Source organism: Gossypium hirsutum, chromosome D13 (assembly GCF_007990345.1).
Source record: "Gossypium hirsutum isolate 1008001.06 chromosome D13, Gossypium_hirsutum_v2.1, whole genome shotgun sequence".
NCBI lineage: Eukaryota > Viridiplantae > Streptophyta > Magnoliopsida > Malvales > Malvaceae > Gossypium > Gossypium hirsutum.
In genome coordinates this window covers 46988588-47009322 of record NC_053449.1, presented here as the reverse complement: position 1 = coordinate 47009322, position 20735 = coordinate 46988588, and the positions used below count along the sequence as shown (strand labels likewise).

Genomic DNA, 20735 nt, shown 5'->3' with positions numbered 1-20735 from the left:
ATAAACATAAACAATCACATATATTATTAATTTTTATATTATAATTTTTATATGACATAAATTTTATAATATAAAAATAAAAAATAATGTCTCGTTGGTTCGAGCGTGCTCAACACATATTTCTTCTTATTTAAGGGCGAGAAGAAGTTATGAGTAGGTTTATACTTTGTATCAAACCAAAAAAAAATTATTTGGATATGAGTTGAGATTAAAGCTCCCCATGAACTACGCCGAGCCAAGCCCTGGTTTCAAAAAATTTTCACGCTCATACCTGTTTCGGGCTGACACGATCCACTAAAAAAAATCATTTTACTATTAAAAATAATAAAATAATAAAAATATTTTTAATTAATATTTATAATTAAATTTAAATTTAAAAAATAATTCAAGCCCAAAATACAACATTCCTGTCCAAGTTTGATCCAAATCAGGCTGGGTTTATTAGACCGAGTGGGCTACCCGGCCATTGGAAAGGTGTAGTGTGGCACTCAAATCACCTCAATTTTCTTGACATTTCATTTCAGTACCAACGGTGAATCATGTTTTTGCCTTTTTGGTAAACTAGCGGCTTGAAACCAACAAAGGGATCCTCCAAACCCATCAAGTCCCAATGTAGAACTGAGCAAACCCTTTTTACAGTGTCGTAAAACCTCCATAAACCCACAGTTTTTTTTTTCTTTTTAGAATCATAAACCCACAGTTTTAAGAATTAAACCCAAGAGAAACCCAGAGAGAAGACGCTAATCCCCCCCCAAGCAAAAAAAAAAAATGTTTCAAAGCAGAGTAGTTGGTTCAATTCTAAAGAGAAACAAAGCTATAATCAACAGCTTAACATCCAATCTCAAGGGAACCTGTTCCTCTCGTTGTTTTACGCCTTCTTCTGCTAATGCAGTTGCTAGGACCTCCTTTTATGGCTTTAGATCACTGCCTAAGGTTCTTTTATCTCTCGATTTTGATTCTTTCTTCATTTTATTGATATGGGTATCGTTTTTTTTTTCGAATAAATCTTTTGTAGTTAATTTTTTAGTTCTTGAGAAGGGATGTGATTGGATTGATCACCTTCTTTTAGCGTATTTCTTTAAGTTTTTTGTTGAGTAATTGGAATTTGCATTTCTCTACTGTGATGCTGATAGATTGTGGTTATTGGTGGGAGAACAAGTGATTTGGATCATCCCCTTTTTTTGGATTTGTTTGATTTAAGCTTTTGGAGTGTGGGATGAATGATGGGAATCCATTTAAAATTAGAAACATTCATACTAGAACCATAATATGAGTTTGATGACAGCACTTGGGAATAGTTTTTTATTCTAGCATAACAGATGCATTCCCTGGTTCTAATTTAAAGAACTATTAGGAATTTTGATCTGTATTGCTTTTTCTATATTCATGGAGAGGCTACATTTAGCGTAAGTACTTGAAGGTGAAAATGGTGGTTCAAGTATTGTTTTAACATCCAAGGAAAAAAAGTTGTTTCTGCTGTAAATTTTCTCTTAAAGTTACGTAAAAGAACAATGGTGATATGCTCTCCAAGTGGTATGTGAATGTGACTAAAAGGAAGATCTTTTATTTGTTTTAGGGACATCATGTGCCGTCCTTCAGGAATATGTCCACCGTGGCTTCTGTTGGCACTGAGAAGCAGGGATTGAAGATGCTAGTAACTGCAGGTCCACGTGCTCAGAAAATGGTGGGGATATGGCTTTTTGGTTCTGCTGCATGGGTTTTTAGTATGGTGGTACTAGGTGGTGTCACACGATTAACCCGATCTGGCCTTTCAATGACTGATTGGAAATTCGCCGGGAACCTTCCTCCTCTATCTGATGAGGAGTGGCAGCAAGAGTTTGAGAAATACAAGCAGTCACCAGAGTACAAGCGGTATGAGCAAAAATCTGTTATAATGATGTATTTGCTACAATAATCCTAGTTTCACTTCTAAGTACTTTGCAGCCCTAGGTAGAACTTCTCATGACTATATTTTGCTGCCATAATCGATTTATTTTTATAACTTCTATTATGTTCTTAACAAACATTGCTAAGCAGCCAGGAGGGGTGAAGATGTGAAGTTTCATTCTTTTTAGTGCTTACTGCTTAGAATGAAAACTATCTATTAATGATTTAGTTTTGATTTGAATAATCTGTATCATGCAGAGTAAACAAAGGGATGAGTATTGAAGAGTTTAAATTTATATACTGGATGGAATATGCCCATCGAATGTGGGGGAGAGCCCTAGGTGTCATGTTTGCATTGCCGTTCTCATATTTTCTTCGTAAGGGATATATTACCATGCGCCTTGGACTAAGACTCTCTGCTCTATTTGCTCTTGGTGCTGGTCAGGGTTTAATTGGTTGGTGGATGGTTAAAAGTGGATTAGAGGTGAGAAGTAATTTGTTTTAATTTTATTTCACCGTTCTTAGTACATATGAGTTTAAATTTGTAGAATAATATTGTTTCTTCCTACAGGAACCAGCTTCGGAATATGTTGAGCCCCGAGTGAGCCCTTATAGACTTGCTGCTCATCTTACTTCTGCATTCGTTATTTATAGTGGCCTGTTCTGGACTGCTCTCTCTGTTGTAATGCCTGAACCTCCTGCTGAGTCATTAGCTTGGGTTCAAGGTGCTGCCAAACTCAAGAGGCTTGCAATTCCAGTGAGCCTCATTGTAGGCATTACCGCTGTTTCAGGAGCATTTGTTGCAGGAAACGATGCTGTAAGTAACTTATTTTGTTCATTTCTTGCAAATTTTTTCTTTCACAATAACCTTTTTAAAATCATTTGGGGTCTTTTCTGATTAGCAATCTGTGTATCCTTTAATTTCTAGGGCCGTGCATACAATACTTTTCCAAAGATGGGAGATGTGTGGGTTCCTGATAATATATTTGAGTTGAAACCAACAATCCGAAACTTCTTTGAGAATACATCCATGGTGCAGGTAATTTGTCTTCTCTATTATTTCCTGGTGCTCTTATGATTGCTTAAATAAGAAAATCAATATGCTGGTATCAGTTCATATATAGAGGGTATAATGTATTACATTTTACAGCTTGACCATCGTATCCTTGCAACTACCACTTTAATCTCCATTTGCGGTTTATGGTGGTCAACCAAAAAGCTCGACATCCATCCAGCTATTCGAACTTTGGTTGGAGCCACGTTTGGCATGGCTGCTCTTCAGGTAATTCTCCTTCATTCAGACCCTGTTTTTTCTTTCAACAGTTTAAACACTAATAACATTATTTTTCATTCTTGTAGGTAACCCTAGGTGTATCAACACTTTTATCATATGTGCCTGTTTCACTTGGCACTGCACATCAGGCAGGGGCCTTAACCCTTTTAACACTGATGCTACTTCTCAATCACACTGTGAGGAGGCCATCAATGTCACTTTTGAAAACACTGCCTGAGGTGACAAAGACAGCTTGGTAGCCATTGTCTTTTAAGTATATTATTAGTTAGATTAATCAAACACATCGATTTGTTATTTGGTTCACATATCGTTCCATTTTTTAAGGTCATTTTGATTGTAAAGACCTCAACAAGGAGAATGCATACTGATTTGTAATTTGGAAACTTGTTTGCTAGCACTGAAATAAAGAGTCTTATCGGCATATTTATGAAAGCTGTACTTTAATTCAATAACTAGCACGTGTCGTTTGAATGGACTGATGACGGCCTCATGGAAGAGCCAAACCACCACACATAGGTTCCAAGAAAAGCCTAAACGGCACGTCTTTTTAACCTCTTTCGGTTATAAAATCAGAGAATCAAGCCCTTTTTTAAGGGGAAAAATAACCAAAAACAAGGAAAGTTGAGAACAATGGCGGAAAGGAATGTGGTGTATGGCAGGTCAGTGATGTTGGCAGCACTGGCTGGTATGGCACTGGCTGCACCGCTGCTAGGAATGATGGGGTTCAGCTTCTTGGCAACACTGACACTGCTATTTATAACCTCACCTCTGCTGCTGATTTTCAGTCCACTGCTACTATTTGCCGGGTTGGTTCTCATGGGTGCTTTGGTTGGTTTCGCCATTGCCGCAACCATGGCTTTTGCAGGTGTCTCAACTTTGGCATGGATGTATAGAGAGATAAGAGGTACTTTAGGATTTGGTTCCAGGAGGGGTCAATTGGTGCCAGGGAGGTATTTGCAGCAAACAATACAGGAGAAATGAATCGCTTGAAACATTAGTCAATGTTCAATAACTGAAACAAGGTCATGGTCTAGTCTGAAAACCATGTACCGTGTGTTGTGTTGAAGTTTCTGTCAGCTTGAAAATGGAAATAAGTTGGTGTAGTGTTGTAAAGTTTCTTTCACATAAATTTAGAAATGGAGGTGTCTTTTTTTTTTTTTTCTGGCTGGCTCAAGACTTGACCCAACAACACCAGACATTGAACATTGGTTGTTTTTTTCCCATAAATAAATATATAGGCAGCATTGTCTGGCTTGACCATGGAAATGGAAACTCACATATTTTCTTTAGAAAAAAATTAAAGCTTTAAATTTGGGATAAAAGTTAAATAAATATCTTTAAATCAATCATTACCTTATCATGAATAGCTTTGTGAAATTTGAGATGGGTTTGTATGGTGAAATCTGGATTCATATATTTCAATGTTTCCATTTTTGGAATTTTAGAACAAAATTTGATCAAACAAATACAAATAACAGATTATTTAGTATTAAAATAAAAATGGTGATCCGATCCGCCAGATCACATGGATTCATATATTTTTTACTTAATTTAATCTAACATTAGTGAACTTTTCAAGTTTAACCCTTTTTTTTCCTTTGTTTTCTCCAACCTTCAATTTAAGGGGAATTTTTTTTTTTTTAAAAGGGAAACAATGAAAGACAGGCAATTCAAATTAGTAGGAAAAATTATACGAAGAAAACGGAAAATCAGAACTTAGCTACACTACATATAACCCCCTAAATACGAAGTTAGAATCCAGTCTCATTCATACGGTCTCGTCGTTAAGGGTTCTCTTTCTTACCAAAAGAAAAAAAAACAGCATTTTTTTTCTTTTGGGTAAAGAATATTATTTTGTTTCTTTTATTTTTTATTTTTTTTTGGAGGGGGTTTTCTATTCATACCCAACTCAGATTTTCTAAAGATTTATAATAAAGGTTAGTCCTTTCTCAGATCCATTGATGTATTGACAACTTTTGTTGGTTTCCCTTTGTTCTGGAGATTGTTTATTTAAGCATTCATTGATGTTAATATTTGATGCAATTTTAGGCAAACAGGAATCTATATTTCTTGTTTCTTCATTCTGTCTTTATTCTATTGTATGCTATTGATTGTTTGGAAATTTGAATCTGTTAAATGTTTTCATTGATTTGATGTAGCTGGTTTCTATTTTTATGCATACAAGTCTTAGAAAACCAATTTCTTAAGTTTGATTTTATTATAGCATGAATTGATAGACAAGTATGGCAGGGGGATAAACTTGAAAGATGAGATCTTGATTTGGAATTTTATTTCATTATTGCAATTTCAGGGTATTGTAAGCGTACGTGCTAATATTATGCTTTTTTTTCCTTCATTGGAATAAATTTCAATTGGGCTGTTGTTATTTAGACATCGAGGAATTAAAAAATTAGCACATGATTTTGTAATGCTTTTATGTTAATGGCCATGGAGAACTTATTGCACTTTTGATATGTGAAGATGGATTACAAGCTGCAAGTCGGAGTTCAATCCCACCTTGAAGTATGCTATTCTTCATTTTTAATGTTTTACCCTTCACCATTTCTTTCCCCCTACCCTGCATTTCGAGTTGCTAATTTGATCTTTCGAGTATATTTTACTCTGTGTTTGTAATGTTCTCTTGAAGCAGATGGGATCACTAGAAGATAGGTCAATGCAAGATCTCCATGATGAATGCCTCCATTCCCCTGAAACGGATGCTCGAAAAAATCAAATTACTTATTCAAATGAACTGTTACCATTTTCTGATGGTCGTCTGCCTGTTGGCCGTAATAATATGATAGGACATGGTGTCTATAGGAGCATAAAGACTGTAGTTTTCTCTAATAAACTCAACTTGCTCATGCCTTTCGGGCCTCTAGCAATCCTTGTTCACAAGTTGATTGCTCATAATGTGAGTTTTTGGTTTTGATGCTCTTTCCTCCGTTGCTTTTCTGTTTTTTTTTTGGTATGCATTGTTTAATTGCGAGGTGGATTGTAGGGGTGGGTTTTCTTTCTAAGCTTACTGGGTATAACACCTTTGGCAGAGCGTTTGAGTTATGCTACCGAGTACGCAGTCTTTTTCTTTCATTGAATTTGGTTTTTTGATGCTACTAGTTGTTTTATTGTCACCTTACATTGCCTTTTCTTTTGAATGAATGTAGGCAATTGGCTTTCTACACTGGACCAACAAGTACTTATTACTCTTAATTGTTATGGATTTCTTTTTGTTGTTGTTGTTGTCTAGATTTTTTTAAAAAAATGGTCTTTAATTTGTTGAAATCAATTGCAGTTGGTGGTCTTCTAAATGCTACATTTGGGAATGCAACGGAGCTGATTATTTCAATATATGCACTGAAAAGTGGAATGACCCGTGTGGTTCAACTGTCATTGTTGGGTTCAATTTTGTCAAACATGCTTCTTGTTCTTGGATGTGCGTTCTTCTGCGGTGGGCTTGTATATCATAGAAAAGAACAAGTTTTTAACAAGGTAAAGACACAGCAGTATTTTGCCTGATTTTTATTTCTGCTATTTTGTTTGTTTTATCACTCTAAACGAACCTAAACTTTCATTCAGGCCACAGCTGTTGTCAATTCAGGACTGCTGCTAATGGCAGTCATGGGTTTACTCTTCCCGGCTGTCCTCCACTACACACACACTGAACGGCAATATGGGAAGTCGGAGTTGTCTCTTTCAAGATTTAGCAGTTGTGTTATGCTTGTAGCATATGCTGCCTATCTTGTTTTCCAGTTAAAAGGTCAAAACGATCTATATGCCCCTATCAATGAGGAGAACTTAGATGATGATGATGATGATGATGATGATGATGGTGATGATGACGATGATGATGATGAAGCTCCAGAGATCTCCAAATGGGAATCGGGGATTTGGCTTGTAATCTTGACTGCTTGGATTTCTATCCTATCAGACTATTTGGTGGACACAATAGAGGTATCATGTCGTTTTTTATATGCATCCGCTATATTGTGTTTATAAGAGCAAACAGTTGGTAGGGTGGGTCGGAACAGGTGATGGATTTCCTCTAGCTTTGAAGCATACTTTAGGGATTGACTTGAACCAAACTGAACATGAATCTGTGACATTGACAGTATGTAAGATTGTTGGAGGACCATGTCTGCTCCCACTAGCAGCATATGTGTTAGCACTCAACAGGCTTTAAGATTTTTCCATTTTTTTTACTAAAATTATATTGGTAAGGGTATATTCTGATTGCTTTTACATTATCTTTTCTGATTATTGTTTATCAGGGAGCATCTGAGGCCTGGGATGTATCAATTGCATTTATCAGTGTTATCTTGCTCCCCATTATCGGGAATGCCGCAGAGCACGCAAGTGCTATTATGTTTGCCATGAAAGACAAGCTTGTAAGTGATTCTCTTTAACTCTCATTTCTTAGAATTTGTATATCTTGCAAATTAATAAACTTCTTTGCAGGACATATCATTGGGAGTGGCAATAGGGTCATCGACTCAAATTTCTATGTTTGGGGTAGGTGTTGTACACTGGATGTGCTCATTGTGTATCAATATTACATTTTTTCCTACATACCTTCTAAGGTCAGGAGTTTTTGGGTTTACTTTTATTTTCTCAGTAGCAAGTACTGAATCACATTCTTATATGTGTTCTTTTATTTCGTCAATTATTTAGTAATCTCCACTCTTTTTACATGACAACTCCCAATGAGTGTTTAAGTCGTGGCATTTTGATTAACTTCAAAGCTTGAAGTTGAAACTGAACCATGATATATAAATATTTATAATTCTAATGTGTTGTTTCTTTTCCTTGGTGTGCTAATCCGGTATTCTTGTTGAATACGCAGATTCCTTTTTGTGTGGTTATTGGGTGGATGATGGGACAGGAAATGGACTTAAACTTCCAGCTTTTCGAGACAGCAACTCTTTTCATTACTGTTATAGTTGTAGCCTTCTTTCTGCAGGTTTGTGTATACCAAGAACTTAGGAAAATAATGGCCAATGGGTATCTTTACCATCAAGAATGAAAGCAATATTCAAATACTATGCTGCGGTGACTATTTTTCTTGAAATACTGGTGTCTGACGCATACAAGGACATGTATCTTGGAATATGACTTTCCAAATACATTGAAAAACTTGGAAAAAACTGAACATACCCGTCATACCATAACCTATATCTGAAGGCTCATTTAGGCCAGAAGGCATTGTGAAGTAAATGAATTAACTTTCCTGTTTTGTTTTGTGTCTGCAGGAGGGAACATCGAACTACTTCAAAGGATTAATGCTCATACTTGCATATCTGATAGTAGCTGCAAGTTTCTTTGCACACGAAGATCCTACATCTGCTAGTAAGTTTTCCCATTTGCCTGTTCCATCTCTCTCTTTTGGTTTCTCTTTCATGGCTCTCTTTGTCATTGTTTTTATAACGACTGCACTGTAATTGATTCAACCTTACAGACGAAAACAAGCAACTGTGAATGAAGCAGTGGAATGAAAGGGATGGTTTGGGAAAGAAGTTGAGTCCCACGTTGCTGCTGTAAATAATTGTTTTCTATAACAGATGCTCCATTTTTCCAGCTGCTTATGCTTGTGCAGATAACATGATTGTGGAGACACAAGGGGTCTTTGCTCACTATACGGTTCTAGTTGTGAACGCCAAAACAACTGCCCAAAATGGCAAATTAGGAGAGGCTGTGTATAACGTAGGAAAAAAGAAAAAAGAAAAATGTGTTACTGTTAAATTTTGATAGTTAAGTATGTAACACACTAATTCTTGTGAACATCGTTCCCTTTGGGATTGTGTGCAATGAAATATATCAGTTGGTTTTCAATTTTTACTACTGTTTATGGCACCTGGGAATTGAACCCTTATGCATGATATCAGTTGTAGAGATTGGTGTATGTACGTTTTGTATGAACAAAAGTGAAGCTTCATAGGCCAAGGTTGATAAATATTTTGTAAGATATTAACATGCAATAGGAAGATCTCTCTTTGGGAATATCATGGAGTTAAAAATTTAGGGTGTTCCGTAGGATAATTATGCAAAATGAAAAATATCCTGTAGGTAAGACCTATCATTACCGACTACACTAATATAAAAGAGACAATGTGCACTTGATTGATTCACCCTTTATTTATTTTCCAGGAAATATTTTATTATTATTTGCTTAGTGGATTATGAAAATTTTAATGGACCGTGACTTATATATAATAATCCATAATTAAATTCATTAATTAATCGTGCAAGCAATATACCTTGCGTCATTAGCTGCCATTTTTTTTCCAAATTTTGCTTATTTAATCAGGGTTAAGCTAATTCCATTAACCTCTAACCCAACTTACTTTTTTTGTTCATTTAATCAAATTTCCCACTTCACATTGTTTTCAGTAATTGATATCTTGAATTAAGGTTCTTCAATTGAAAAAAAAACACTGTTGTAGCACCAAAGACATCAGACATGGGTGAAGAAGAAGAAGACAATCAGTTGTCTCCATTGCTGCCTAGTTCTTCAACAAGCTCTGTCAAAAGAACTGGTAGATGACCCTTTTTCCTTTAACTTTATGGACATGCAGTTCATGGTTTTCATATCTCAAATTTGTTTGCCTGTCCCTTCATGAAGTGCTATTTTGCTTATAGTTGAAGGTCTGAATATTTTATGTTTGACATGTGTTCGTAAAAGGGACTGTGTGGACAGCAGTAGCACACATCATAACAGGAGTGATAGGGGCAGGTGTTTTATCCCTTGCGTGGAGCACCGCTCAACTTGGATGGATTGCTGGCCCTATATCCGTGCTTGTGTTTGCAGCAATCACCCTTGTTTCCACCTACATTCTATGTGACTGCTACATGTATCCTCACCCTCACTATGGCCCCAACCGCCTTAGATCTTACATGGATGCCGTCCTTTTCTATTTGGGTAACCAAATTTCTTTTCTTTCATCACCAACTTGTTTCCTCGTCATTGTTGACGTAAGGATTGTTGTACCATGTCCATTATAAGTTATTGATGCATTATTTAGCTATGAGCTACTGTTGGTTTTAAAAGTAAAGAATTCAGCCCATAAATAATGCAAGAATAGTCGGATAATATATGTTTGTTATATGGTATTTAACGCTTTAGAGGTCAAAATCATCTACACAACTTTGTACTTTAAGTACACACATCTCGATGGACGAAAAAAAAAAAGTGACTCTTCTTTTGCAGTCACAATCCAATGTTTAACTAGTCGATATCAAATTTTTTTTTCATTAACTTTTTTCGGTTAGGATAAACCCAGTTTTATTATGCCACTATATACTGGGTTGTACATTTGCAAATTTTATGAATGTTCCAAAATTTAAATTTTTGGAAGGAAGAATTAGATATGAAAAAACATGGAAAATGCATATGCAATGCAGGAGAGAAGAACCACAAAGTGTGTGGAGTAATTTTAATGGAGACCTTGTATGGGTCCACACTTGCCTATGTCATAACCTCTGCTAGCAGCATCAAGTATGATTCAATTCTGACTCTTTACTACTCTTCTTTAATTAATTTGTTTCCTATTAATATAATTGTACTGCAAAATTACGAAGTTTCCCATACCATGTTTCTTACAATTGCTTCAAGCAGATGCCAACTTGGACTAGGTGATGTATATACACACACCATGTTACTCAGATTCTGGTGTATTTGCCCAACACGGGAGTCTTCAGTTCATTTCTCATCAAGTTTTTCCATATATTTGGAGAGCATTTAGAAGCTCGTATATCCAAACTAATATTTATATATACGTCAGACATGGGTGTTGGATTTGTCTGTGTTTAGGACCGATAAGGATCAAATGTCAAGTGTTTTATGTTTATTTTGTGCTTGGCTTACATACAGAGCAATTCAGAAATCAAACTGCTACCACAGAGAAGGCCACAATGCTCCATGTTCGTATGAAGATACTTCCTCTATGCTTCTATTTGGAGCTGTTCAGGTTGTAATGTCACAGATTCCAGATTTCCATAACATGAAATGGCTTTCAATGTTAGCTGCAATCATGTCCTTTGCTTACTCTTTCATCGGATTCGGGCTCGGGCTCGCACAAGTGATCAGTATAACTCCAAATTCACCTTCACTTTTACTCATCTGGAATTCCTGATATCATACTCATGTTCCCCATTGCAGAAAATGGAACAATTAAGGGGAGCATAAATGGAGTCCCCACTGCTAATATTGCTGATAAACTATGGTTAGTATTCCAGGCACTTGGGGACATTGCATTTGCCTATCCATACTCGGGCATTGTTCTAGAAATACAGGTAAAAATGGCTTTCATTTTCTTTAATAAATGAAATAGAAAATATTTGACAAATCATAATATTCAGGATACATTGAAATCACCTCCACCAGAGAACAAAACCATGAAAAATGCCTCAATAATTGCCGTCTCCTTGACAACCTTCTTCTACCTCTGTTGTGGATGTTTCGGATATGCTGCCTTCGGGAACAACACGCCTGGAAACCTCTTGACAGGATTCGGATTTTACGAGCCTTATTGGCTGGTTGATTTAGCCAATGCTTGCATTATTCTTCACCTTGTGGGAGGATATCAGGTACATGTTTCGAGCATAGCTCAGTGGTCGACAATCTGAATCTTTTTTCTTGATATAATCGAATGACAAATACGATGGCATCTGGTGTTTTTTCCTCAGATTTTTGGTCAACCAGTGTTTGCATTTGCGGAGAGATGGTTTATCAACAGGTTCCCAAACAGTTGGTTCGTCAATAACTATTATACGAACAAACACCGATGGTTTCCTTCGTTTCAGATTAATCCCCTCAAGATATGCTTTCGGACAGCCTATGTCGCATCAACAACAGCCATTGCAATGATGTTCCCATACTTCAACCAGGTTTTGGGAGTGCTGGGGGCTTTGAACTTTTGGCCTTTGGCTATTTATTTTCCAGTGGAAATGCGCATTGTGCAGAAGAAGATTCAATCCTGGACTAGAAAATGGGTTGCTCTTAAGAGTTTCAGCTTTGTTTGCTTGCTTGTGACAATAGTGGCCTTTATAGGGTCGATTCAAGGACTAATAAATGCAAAATTTGAATGCGATATCATTGTAATCACATTCATCACACGTTTAAATATTATTCTTTTAATAGAAATTAAGTTTTAATTTGAGAAATTTATGACTAGGTTTCAAGATCTCTCCTCCTACAGACCAATCTACGTACCTTTAGATCAATGGTATTTTGTCCACTTTAGCCATTCATTATGTACCTTTAGAAACAAGGGGGGCAAGGGAAATAAAAGCTACAGATTATCAGGTGGAATTAAGACATCTTGCCATATTTACTTATATTATTCTTTCTACATTCAAAAGATTCCTCAAAATGGATGAATAAATGTTTCCCACCCTATTTTCTGTAAACTACTTCCACAACGAACAAAATTTTAATGTGTTGGCAAATTTTTTACCCTCATAAAGAGAAGCAAGTTTCTTTTAACACCTCAATATTACGGGTAAGAAAAAAAAACATATAAATAGAATACTAATCTCAACGTTTAAAATGGTGGCTCCTTTGATCATGCAGCTCTGGGGTGCTGGATATCAGACAAGAACGACAGCTCTGGCTAACGGAACATCAATGAGGATTTGACTCTAATCAACCTGCTTTGAAGCTCTCTGACAATACCTTATAGAACTGTTTTTGCTGTTTCAAGAAGATCAAGATGATACAAACAGGTTAAATTAACCAGTCACTGCTATCAAAGAAACTTTGCATCAGAAGCAGAAGTTTAGTGATTGAAGGTAAATGATACCTTATCAGAGACCGATGGTGAGATTTTACTTAGTGCACGTTCAAAATGGCATGTCTTGATTGTGCATGAATCCTCAGATGTCTCTGTTGAACTGAGTTTATCATACAAAGCAACCATGGCAGCTTCATTCATCTGAATATTTGCAAGCCCAATGTTATTAAAATCAGTCCATACATGGTACATATATTTTAATGTAGAATGAACAGGCATACCAGTGCAGAAAGATCAGCCCCGCTTAAATTCTCACAAGCCTCCATTCGTCCAATGGCACTCAAATCCACACTCTCATCTACCGGCTTCTTCCTAGCAAGAGCTTTCAAGATCAACCCACGTTCATCTGGACTGGGGAGAGGTACATAAAGAAGTTTACCAAATCTACCAGGGCGTAAAACAGCACGATCCATCACCTCAGGCCTGCCAAAACATAAGCCAAAGCCAAAAAGTGTAAAGAAATGATAAGCAGTGATCTTCCTCCAAAAATGGAAACAACAAATTCTACCTATTAGTGGCACCAATAACAAAAACACCACACCGCTGGTCTGCACCATCTAACTCTATGAGTAACTGAAAACAACCGATGCTTCCACGTCATTATTTGCATTTTTTATATGGAGAAGATGGGAAATATTAATTTGTTTGTTTAGAGGACTGCTTAACAAATTGACTAACCTGGTTCAGAAGTCGCTCAACGACCCATCCCCCCTCTTTTCCCCGCTTTGTGGTCAAAGCATCCACCTACATTTTACAGAAAATCCTCAAAATTATCAAATTCAACAGTAGCAATTTTTTTCCAGAAATTTTTCCTTTCACTTAGAAATAAAAAAGAGAGCCACAAACCTCATCAAAAAAAAGTATGCATGGTGAACATGTCCTAGCACGGCTGAATAATGTCCGAACTGCAAGCTCACTTTCTCCAACATATTTATTCAAAAGTTCAGGACCCTTAATCAGCAAATAGATTTATGATCAGTAAAAGCTCAAACATAACCAGTAAACATCATCTTTAACAAACAAAAAACAAGTTGAAAACCATGCTCTAGGCTGACCTTTATGTGAATGAAATTGGCTCCAGCCTCATTAGCAACAGCCTTTGCTATCAACGTTTTACCACAGCCTGGTGGCCCATAAAGCAAAAATCCCGTCTCCAAGTCCACTCCAAATTCCTGACATTTTGAATAACACAAAGATTTACTAATAGCAACCCCACTAACAAAGTAGATATGGGCCTATATTATAGTTTCTCTAAGCTTACAAAGATTTACTAATAGCAACCCCACTAACAAAGTAGATATGGGCCTATATTATAGTTTCTCTAAGCTTTCAAATCAACTAAGTTGGAGGACATGCAAGACATGTTTCAATTACCATGTTAAGAAGGCCAACCCTAATCCCTTTATATATTTCTATGTTTGAGGGTTTTCTCCCCCCTTTTTTGAATCGGCAGAGAAAAAGAGAGAATATAGAGGCAGCAAAAATCTATAATTACCGCATATTTCTCGGGAAATTTAATGCGCCTAACTATGTATCGCTCAAATTCCTCCCTTAGGAAATCAAGCCCGCCAACATTCTCCCACGTAACATTTGGAATTGAAGAGAATCCCTCTCTTCTTGATGAGGGTTGAACCATTTTAGTTGCTTCCTGCAAGTAAAACATTTTTAAGCAAATACATAAATACAAGGGCATAACTAAATTTCATCTAAACTTTCTAGAATAAAAGAAATACTTCTGCATACCAGAAAGAAATATACAAGCTTTGTTTCAATTTTTTTCATAAATCTTTTTTTAATTGGAACAATTTCTGTCTTATTTTAATACTAAGAATTGTCCCCTTAAATAGAGGTTATTCTTGTAGTCTAAGAAACTAAAATGATCTTGTAGAGTAATAAACTATAATTAAGGAAACTAAAATTAAGTACTTTTAATAACATTAAAATACTGCCTAAATGAATATTCTAATTAAGAATATTATTAAACAAAGTTGCTTAATCTTTCCATCTTTGGCGCTTTTAACTTCTTTTCTTGCCCATTAAGGCATCAATAACAAGAAGACTTAAGAATGACAACTATACTATATTGCATGCCAGTCAAAGTGATATTGCAAGTAGTAAAACCACATTTTGAACTGACAATAAAAATTCATTTCCCATACAACTTTTATATTTAAAACATTGACAGCAAAATAATAGCATATGGAACATGTAAGCCACTAAGCATACACAACAGCTTACTTTTAATCATATAAATAAATGAAAACAGAATAAAAGGTATAGCTTTCATTACCTCAAAATCAGCCATAGTGATTGCTAGCTTTTCCATCTCGTCGGGCAACCAAGGCTGCCTCCACCACTGATCAGCTTGTTCATCATCTATTGGTTCTCTAGAAAACTCATGCTTTCTTTGGTCTATGATCCTCTTCATGGCCAGATTACCAGCCTTGTTAGCCAAGGCAGACAAATCCGCTCCAACAAACCCTGGTGTAGCCCTAGCTATTTTTAAAAGATCAAAAGACCCTTCAAGTCTAAGATTGCCTGTAAGCACAGAAAGGATCTCAAGCCTAGCGTTTTCATCAGGAACACCAAGAACAATCTCACGATCAAATCGTCCAGGCCGACGTAGTGCAGGGTCAACAGCATCAGGCCTGTTGGTAGCTCCAATTACAAGCACATAACCGGGCTTGGAATCAGAGTTCTCCAAACCAGAATCCTTATCATTTGGTTGCACAAGTCTATGAGATTCATCCATGCAAGTCATTAACTGGGTAACGATTCGGCGCTCCATCTCCCTCTGCAGATTTTCTCTTTTAGATGCAATGGCATCAATCTCATCAATGAAAACAATTGAAGGAGCAGTCCTATATGCTTTTGAGAAAAGATCCCTAATATTTTCCTCTGATGCACCTAGAATATTAAATATGAAAACATAATCATCAGCAAATAAATTTCATTTATCCAAACCCTAAGCAATACTTCCATGAATAGTGCTCTGAGTCAAACGGAAGAATCAAAGAACGAAAAGAGAAAATGAATACCTGAGACCCCCGAAACCACCTCAGTAGCTGAAATTTTATAGAAAGGAACACCAGTTTCATTGGCAATGGCGTGAGCCAGTTTGGTCTTGCCGCAACCAGGCGGGCCATGGAGCAGAATGCCGGCCATTGGCCTAACTCCCAACCATCGTGGTAAATGTGGATGGTAAAGAGGCACTATGACTTCCATCTTCAGCTCCTCTAACACTTCCTTCATCCCACCCAAATCCCTGAACCTTGGCCCCTCTTTCCCATTAACCTCCATACCATCAGCATCAGCAGCAGCCGTAAATGAAGCCTTTGCATCTTTTTTTGCAGTCCCACCTTCATTGGTCATGTCAATCTTGTCCTTAGTCTTATTAATTGCAACCTCCATCTCCATGTTCTTCTCTTCAAGCTTGGGTTTTGTGTTATTGGATTGATTGTAACCTTGTCGTAACATTGATTTCATTAAATCAAACTTGGGTTCCTCTTTTTCTCCATAAACAGCATCTTCAGAAGTTGAAACCCCCTCATCTACTTCTTCAGATGAAGATGATGAGTCAGTGTCCGAGTTCGAGCTTGAATCGTAGCGCTGACGTCTCTTTTCAATGTGTAACTCCTCGAAATGCTGTAACCTTTCTTCTTTCGCATCGGTTACCCTAGCCTTTTTCCGCGAACGTGAATGAGGAAGCGACGAAGAAGAAGAAGCTGCAATGGCATGCTCGTGTTCATCACTATCAGCATCGAAGTTTAAATTAGAAGGTGAATGAGAAGGCTTTTGGGTGCATTTGGAAGAGGATCGGAGAGCATGTCGGACAGCGATTGTGAAAGGTTGTTGCTTCATGCGTTTGTAATCGGGGTAGTTAGTTCGAAGGTGGTCGACGATTTCTTCGACAGTGGAGCAAGTTTGTTGACAAGATTCTAGTCGACGGCTGAGAATTCTGCGGTTAAGAACGCCGGAAGCGGCGGGGGAGCGGCAGCCGCCCGATCTTCTTACCATAGTTTTTTTTTTTTTTCTGGAGAGCAACGCCTGATACAACTTAGGAAAGAAAGGGTGGGCGAGGGTTTCTTCTGGGGAATAAATAAAAGGTAAACTCTAAGAATAGTGACCCAACTATTAACATGTTTATATTTTGGTCATCCAGATTTAAAAATTTTTATTTTAATCACTAATATTATTAAATTTTAATATTTTGGCCGCTCTTCACTTAAATCATTAATGGAATATTAACGGAATGTTGATGTGGTCTTTTTATTGGCATAATAATAAATTTAGTCCTGTAATATTTATAAATTATATCAATTTAATCTTAATTCTAAAAATTTAACAAATTCAGCCCTTAACTTTATAGATTATGTCAAATTAGTTTTTATCCTTAAAAATTCAAAATATAAAAATACATACAAAATTATAAATAAATGAATACCTAATTACTCTTTTTCTATCATGAAATTTATTTATTAAAATAATAATTTTATAAATAAAATATTTTTTTAGAAAATCCACATGATGTAAACCATATTTAAACTTTTTCTTTTCTTTTTTAGTTTTATTTTATCAATAATAATTTATTTATTATACGACTAGTTTTATTTCTTAGTCCTTTTTAAATTTGTCAGGTGTTGGGCACTATCTTAACCAACAACCACTTGCACCAATAACCCTTACTCTTTAACTCTTCAATATTCATATCCTTCGATGTTGCGTCATGTAACTAGGAATCAATTGTGGAGCTAGTGGCATGCACTTCCACCTACTAGGTCTCCAAGACTTATTTCTCACTTACATATCCCCAATCATGTCCTCTCTCAAGCGCAACGACCTCGTTATGGGCAACAACCTAAAAACATTGATTCTTATCTTTTTCAATCTCAAGCTATAGTTTTTAACCCAACCTGAACAGTGATTGTTACCGTTGAAAAAAGAGAAAAACTAAATTTACTTAGGTTTTCTTCAATGTTTTCCTCTTGATTGTTTTATTTATAAAATTATTATTTTAATAAATATCATGTTAGAAAATGAGAAAAATAAATATTCATTTATTTATACATATTTTTATAATTTTGTATTTTTTTATCAAAAAAATGAATTTTGAAATAATTTTGTTTTTAAAGTTTTTAATTTTTATTTTTTAAGAATTAAAACTAAATTGATAGAATGTGTAAAGTTAAGGGATAAATTTGTTGAGTTCTTTTAAAATTAGGACCAAATTGATCAAATCTATAGATATTGGAGGGCTAAATTTGTTATTATTCCAATAAAAAAGATCACATCATCATTTCATTAGTAATTTATTGGAGGAGTGATCAAAATATTATATTTTGATAACGTTAGTGATTAAAATAGAAATTCTTAAACTTGGATGACCAAAATAGGAACAGAATAATAATTGGTTGACTATTTATGTAGTTTACCCTAAATAAAACTAAGCCTTATATATTAGAGTAAACTAATGGATGAGGACTCAACTGTATGTATGTTTTCATTTTGGTCCTTTAATCATAAAAAGTTACAATGTGATTATTTAAGTATTCGAGATTGTGTTTTGTGGTCACACAACTATTAATTGTTAATAGAATAATTACGTGACCTTTTTAATTGGTATAACAAAAAAGCTAACTAACAATATTTACATATTATATCAATTTGATCTTGATTCTAGAAATTTATATATATAATTTTAAAAATACAAAATAAAAATAAAATTCAAAATTAATCATTAAATACTAAGGGTGAGTTTGGATGGGCGGTGGGGTGCGATGCAGTGTGTTTAGCTTACTTTTTGTCTCATGCTATAGTATCGCTACATATATAATATCACCGTCAGTGTTGTTTTTACACGAATCGCAAGTAAACACACTGACCATCCAAACTCACCCTAAGGCTCCGTTTATTTCACTGAAAATGACTTCCGAAAAATTATTTCTGGAAAATTACTTACTTTTCTAGAAAAACTAATATTTTCTAGTATTTGGATGAATCCATGTAAAATATTTTCTGTTGTTTGTTAGATTTCTTGAAAATATTTTATAAAAGTTATTTTCAATTAAAAAACATACATTTGAGATTTTATTATCTTTTCATTGTTTATTTGAGTTTATTTTATATCTATAAATTTATATTTATATTTTATGTTTATACATATTGCAATGATTTATTTATAAATAAATACATCAAATTAAATATATAATATTACTCAATTATTAAGCTAGAATATTAACAGACATAAATTGAAAACAATCATAACGAATAAATGATTCTTGATTGTATTATAAAAACACAAAAAAAACAAAGATTGAATAATAATAAATTAACTTCCAAACAACAATTAGTACTACATAACATTAAATTAATAATATTATCCGAGTGCATAATTAGTAGTACACAACATGATGACTACAATATTTGTTTGAATAATAATAAATTAGCTTAAAAAACAGTTGAATAAATATTAAATAAAAGCTTTTATTATTTATTATTCAATTAGTAGAATAAAGGGGCTCAAATCTATGGTAAAATTGTAAAACATGAAGACAATTAGGGAGATGTCATTCTTAGGGCTCCAAGCTTTTAACTTCAAAATTCAAGTAAGTTCTTGGTTATTTTCTTATAATTTTTATAGATTTGAGGTCATGGAAACTTGATTTAGCTAGCCCATGTACCAATTTGAAAAATTGTTAAAGTTTTAGAAAGTTGTCATTGTTGATTTCTTGAAGTTTTAGGTGTTAAATTGATAGATTTAAGCTTAGATGTGAGAAAAGATTAAATTGTAAAGCTTAATTGATAGTTTCGTAAATTAGGGACTAAATTTAATAAATGTAAAATTGACTGTAAAAGTAAGAAATGAGAGGTCCCTAATGCATAATAGTGAAATCAAAATTCAATTTGAAGCTTTAAATCGAAAGTTATGTTAGTTCCAATTTTAGGGACTAAATTGAATAGATAACAAAATTTGTATAAATTGATAATTGAATGTGAATTGGTTGATTATTGATAGTGCTATATATTTTATGATAATCCGTAGCTAACGTCGACTAGAAAATATCCAAAGACATTTTGGTAAACAAAGCCTTTTACGTTAACTAGAAAACATTTTACGTTGACCATCCTATTTTACGTGAAACAAACATCGGAAAAGGCTGAAAATATTTTCCGTAAAAGCTTTTACATGAAACAAATGAAATAAATTAAAAAAATTATTTTTTTAAAAATCTCTTTACCTTCTTTTTTTTAATGTACAATTAAAGAGTTAGTACTTACACACCCACGATAAGGACACACCCATACCCCACTCGCACAGACTACATCCAAAGAGAGTTACCCAAATAAAAGCCTACCACTTCCCAAGATTTAAATCCTAATGAATTTTAAGGGTGAAAAACCCTTAAGAAATTCCCATAACTTTCTTTTTAACTCTTTCCCATGCTTATATTGTCAAGATCTTGAGTTTGGGAAACCTAAGTGGCTTGTTTTCCAATATGATCAAATTTGGTGCTATTTGTGTTCTTTATTTTTCTCTTTATAAGATCCAATTCTTCAAAATATTTAGGTAATAATCATACAAACCCCAAAAATTGCCAATATACTTGTATTAAAATTTTCTATTATACTTTTAACTTTTTATGATATTTCAACCTAAATTATGAAAAAAAGGAATAAATATTATGGCTCAGTTTGTTTCACTAAAAATGGTTTTTGAAAAATGATTTCTGAAAAAAAAATTTACTTTTTTGGAAAAATTAATATTTTCT

The 20735-nt window shown here is 34.8% G+C and overlaps 5 protein-coding genes across 6 annotated transcripts; 4 read left to right on the top strand and 1 right to left on the bottom strand.

Annotated features, from left to right (window-relative positions):
* Nucleotides 1–489: 489 nt before the first annotated feature.
* On the top strand, nucleotides 490–4339 carry LOC107920309 (cytochrome c oxidase assembly protein COX15). Its single transcript, XM_016849955.2, has 7 exons — nucleotides 490–933; nucleotides 1577–1872; nucleotides 2146–2371; nucleotides 2459–2704; nucleotides 2816–2926; nucleotides 3038–3169; nucleotides 3247–4339. Exons 1-7 carry the CDS (start codon nucleotides 769–771, stop codon nucleotides 3418–3420), a joined length of 1350 nt encoding a protein of 449 aa, XP_016705444.1. The 5' UTR covers nucleotides 490–768; the 3' UTR covers nucleotides 3421–4339.
* LOC107920310 (oleosin H1) lies at nucleotides 3812–4339 on the top strand. Its single transcript, XM_016849956.2, has one exon. The coding sequence runs from the start codon at nucleotides 3812–3814 to the stop codon at nucleotides 4160–4162; it is 351 nt and encodes a 116-aa protein (XP_016705445.1). The 3' UTR covers nucleotides 4163–4339.
* A 291-nt stretch (nucleotides 4340–4630) lies between these two features.
* LOC107920308 (vacuolar cation/proton exchanger 5) lies at nucleotides 4631–9007 on the top strand. 2 transcript variants are annotated; one of them, XM_016849954.2, is made up of 12 exons: nucleotides 4631–5118; nucleotides 5663–5704; nucleotides 5832–6095; nucleotides 6183–6250; nucleotides 6346–6374; nucleotides 6474–6670; nucleotides 6758–7132; nucleotides 7450–7566; nucleotides 7637–7690; nucleotides 8022–8138; nucleotides 8428–8524; nucleotides 8634–9007. In XM_016849954.2, exons 2-12 carry the CDS (start codon nucleotides 5663–5665, stop codon nucleotides 8651–8653), a joined length of 1380 nt encoding a protein of 459 aa, XP_016705443.1. In that variant the 5' UTR covers nucleotides 4631–5118; the 3' UTR covers nucleotides 8654–9007. The 2 variants fall into 2 exon arrangements, with proteins under 2 accessions (XP_016705443.1, XP_016705442.1); XM_016849953.2 differs by having other exon boundaries at nucleotides 4674–5118; nucleotides 5829–6095.
* Nucleotides 9008–9482: 475 nt separating this feature from the next.
* On the top strand, nucleotides 9483–12341 carry LOC107920232 (probable amino acid permease 7). Its single transcript, XM_016849826.2, has 7 exons — nucleotides 9483–9711; nucleotides 9858–10094; nucleotides 10577–10670; nucleotides 11046–11260; nucleotides 11334–11467; nucleotides 11534–11761; nucleotides 11861–12341. Exons 1-7 carry the CDS (start codon nucleotides 9636–9638, stop codon nucleotides 12326–12328), a joined length of 1452 nt encoding a protein of 483 aa, XP_016705315.1. The 5' UTR covers nucleotides 9483–9635; the 3' UTR covers nucleotides 12329–12341.
* A 139-nt stretch (nucleotides 12342–12480) lies between these two features.
* LOC107920231 (cell division control protein 48 homolog C) lies at nucleotides 12481–17075 on the bottom strand. Its single transcript, XM_016849825.2, has 10 exons — nucleotides 16005–17075; nucleotides 15257–15873; nucleotides 14462–14614; nucleotides 14022–14138; nucleotides 13813–13917; nucleotides 13645–13710; nucleotides 13475–13539; nucleotides 13188–13389; nucleotides 12976–13107; nucleotides 12481–12866 (listed from the first exon to the last, which is right to left on the bottom strand). The coding sequence occupies exons 1-10, from the start codon at nucleotides 16981–16983 to the stop codon at nucleotides 12819–12821; spliced, it is 2484 nt and encodes an 827-aa protein (XP_016705314.1). The 5' UTR covers nucleotides 16984–17075; the 3' UTR covers nucleotides 12481–12818.
* Nucleotides 17076–20735: the final 3660 nt, after the last annotated feature.

What these genes read in the sequence shown, in the direction of transcription:
- LOC107920309 (XM_016849955.2), top strand. Translation starts at nt 769, where the DNA reads ATGTTTCAAAGCAGAGTAGTTGGTTCAATTCTAAAGAGAAACAAAGCT. An exon ending in CAGTCACCAGAGTACAAGCG is followed by an intron (nt 1,873 to 2,145) that starts GTATGAGCAAAA and finishes TGTATCATGCAG; the next exon opens with AGTAAACAAAGGGATGAGTA. An exon ending in TGGTTAAAAGTGGATTAGAG is followed by an intron (nt 2,372 to 2,458) that starts GTGAGAAGTAAT and finishes TTCTTCCTACAG; the next exon opens with GAACCAGCTTCGGAATATGT.
- LOC107920308 (XM_016849953.2), top strand. Translation starts at nt 5,663, where the DNA reads ATGGATTACAAGCTGCAAGTCGGAGTTCAATCCCACCTTGAA. An exon ending in GAGTTCAATCCCACCTTGAA is followed by an intron (nt 5,705 to 5,828) that starts GTATGCTATTCT and finishes GTTCTCTTGAAG; the next exon opens with CAGATGGGATCACTAGAAGA. An exon ending in ATTTGGTGGACACAATAGAG is followed by an intron (nt 7,133 to 7,449) that starts GTATCATGTCGT and finishes ATTGTTTATCAG; the next exon opens with GGAGCATCTGAGGCCTGGGA.
- LOC107920310 (XM_016849956.2), top strand. Translation starts at nt 3,812, where the DNA reads ATGGCGGAAAGGAATGTGGTGTATGGCAGGTCAGTGATGTTGGCAGCA.
- LOC107920232 (XM_016849826.2), top strand. Translation starts at nt 9,636, where the DNA reads ATGGGTGAAGAAGAAGAAGACAATCAGTTGTCTCCATTGCTGCCTAGT. An exon ending in TGCCGTCCTTTTCTATTTGG is followed by an intron (nt 10,095 to 10,576) that starts GTAACCAAATTT and finishes TATGCAATGCAG; the next exon opens with GAGAGAAGAACCACAAAGTG. An exon ending in ACCTTGTGGGAGGATATCAG is followed by an intron (nt 11,762 to 11,860) that starts GTACATGTTTCG and finishes TTTTTTCCTCAG; the next exon opens with ATTTTTGGTCAACCAGTGTT.
- LOC107920231 (XM_016849825.2), bottom strand. Translation starts at nt 16,983, where the DNA reads ATGGTAAGAAGATCGGGCGGCTGCCGCTCCCCCGCCGCTTCCGGCGTT. An exon ending in TTGAGCGACTTCTGAACCAG is followed by an intron (nt 13,540 to 13,644) that starts GTTAGTCAATTT and finishes GGTTGTTTTCAG; the next exon opens with TTACTCATAGAGTTAGATGG. An exon ending in GTTATTGGTGCCACTAATAG is followed by an intron (nt 13,390 to 13,474) that starts GTAGAATTTGTT and finishes ATGTTTTGGCAG; the next exon opens with GCCTGAGGTGATGGATCGTG.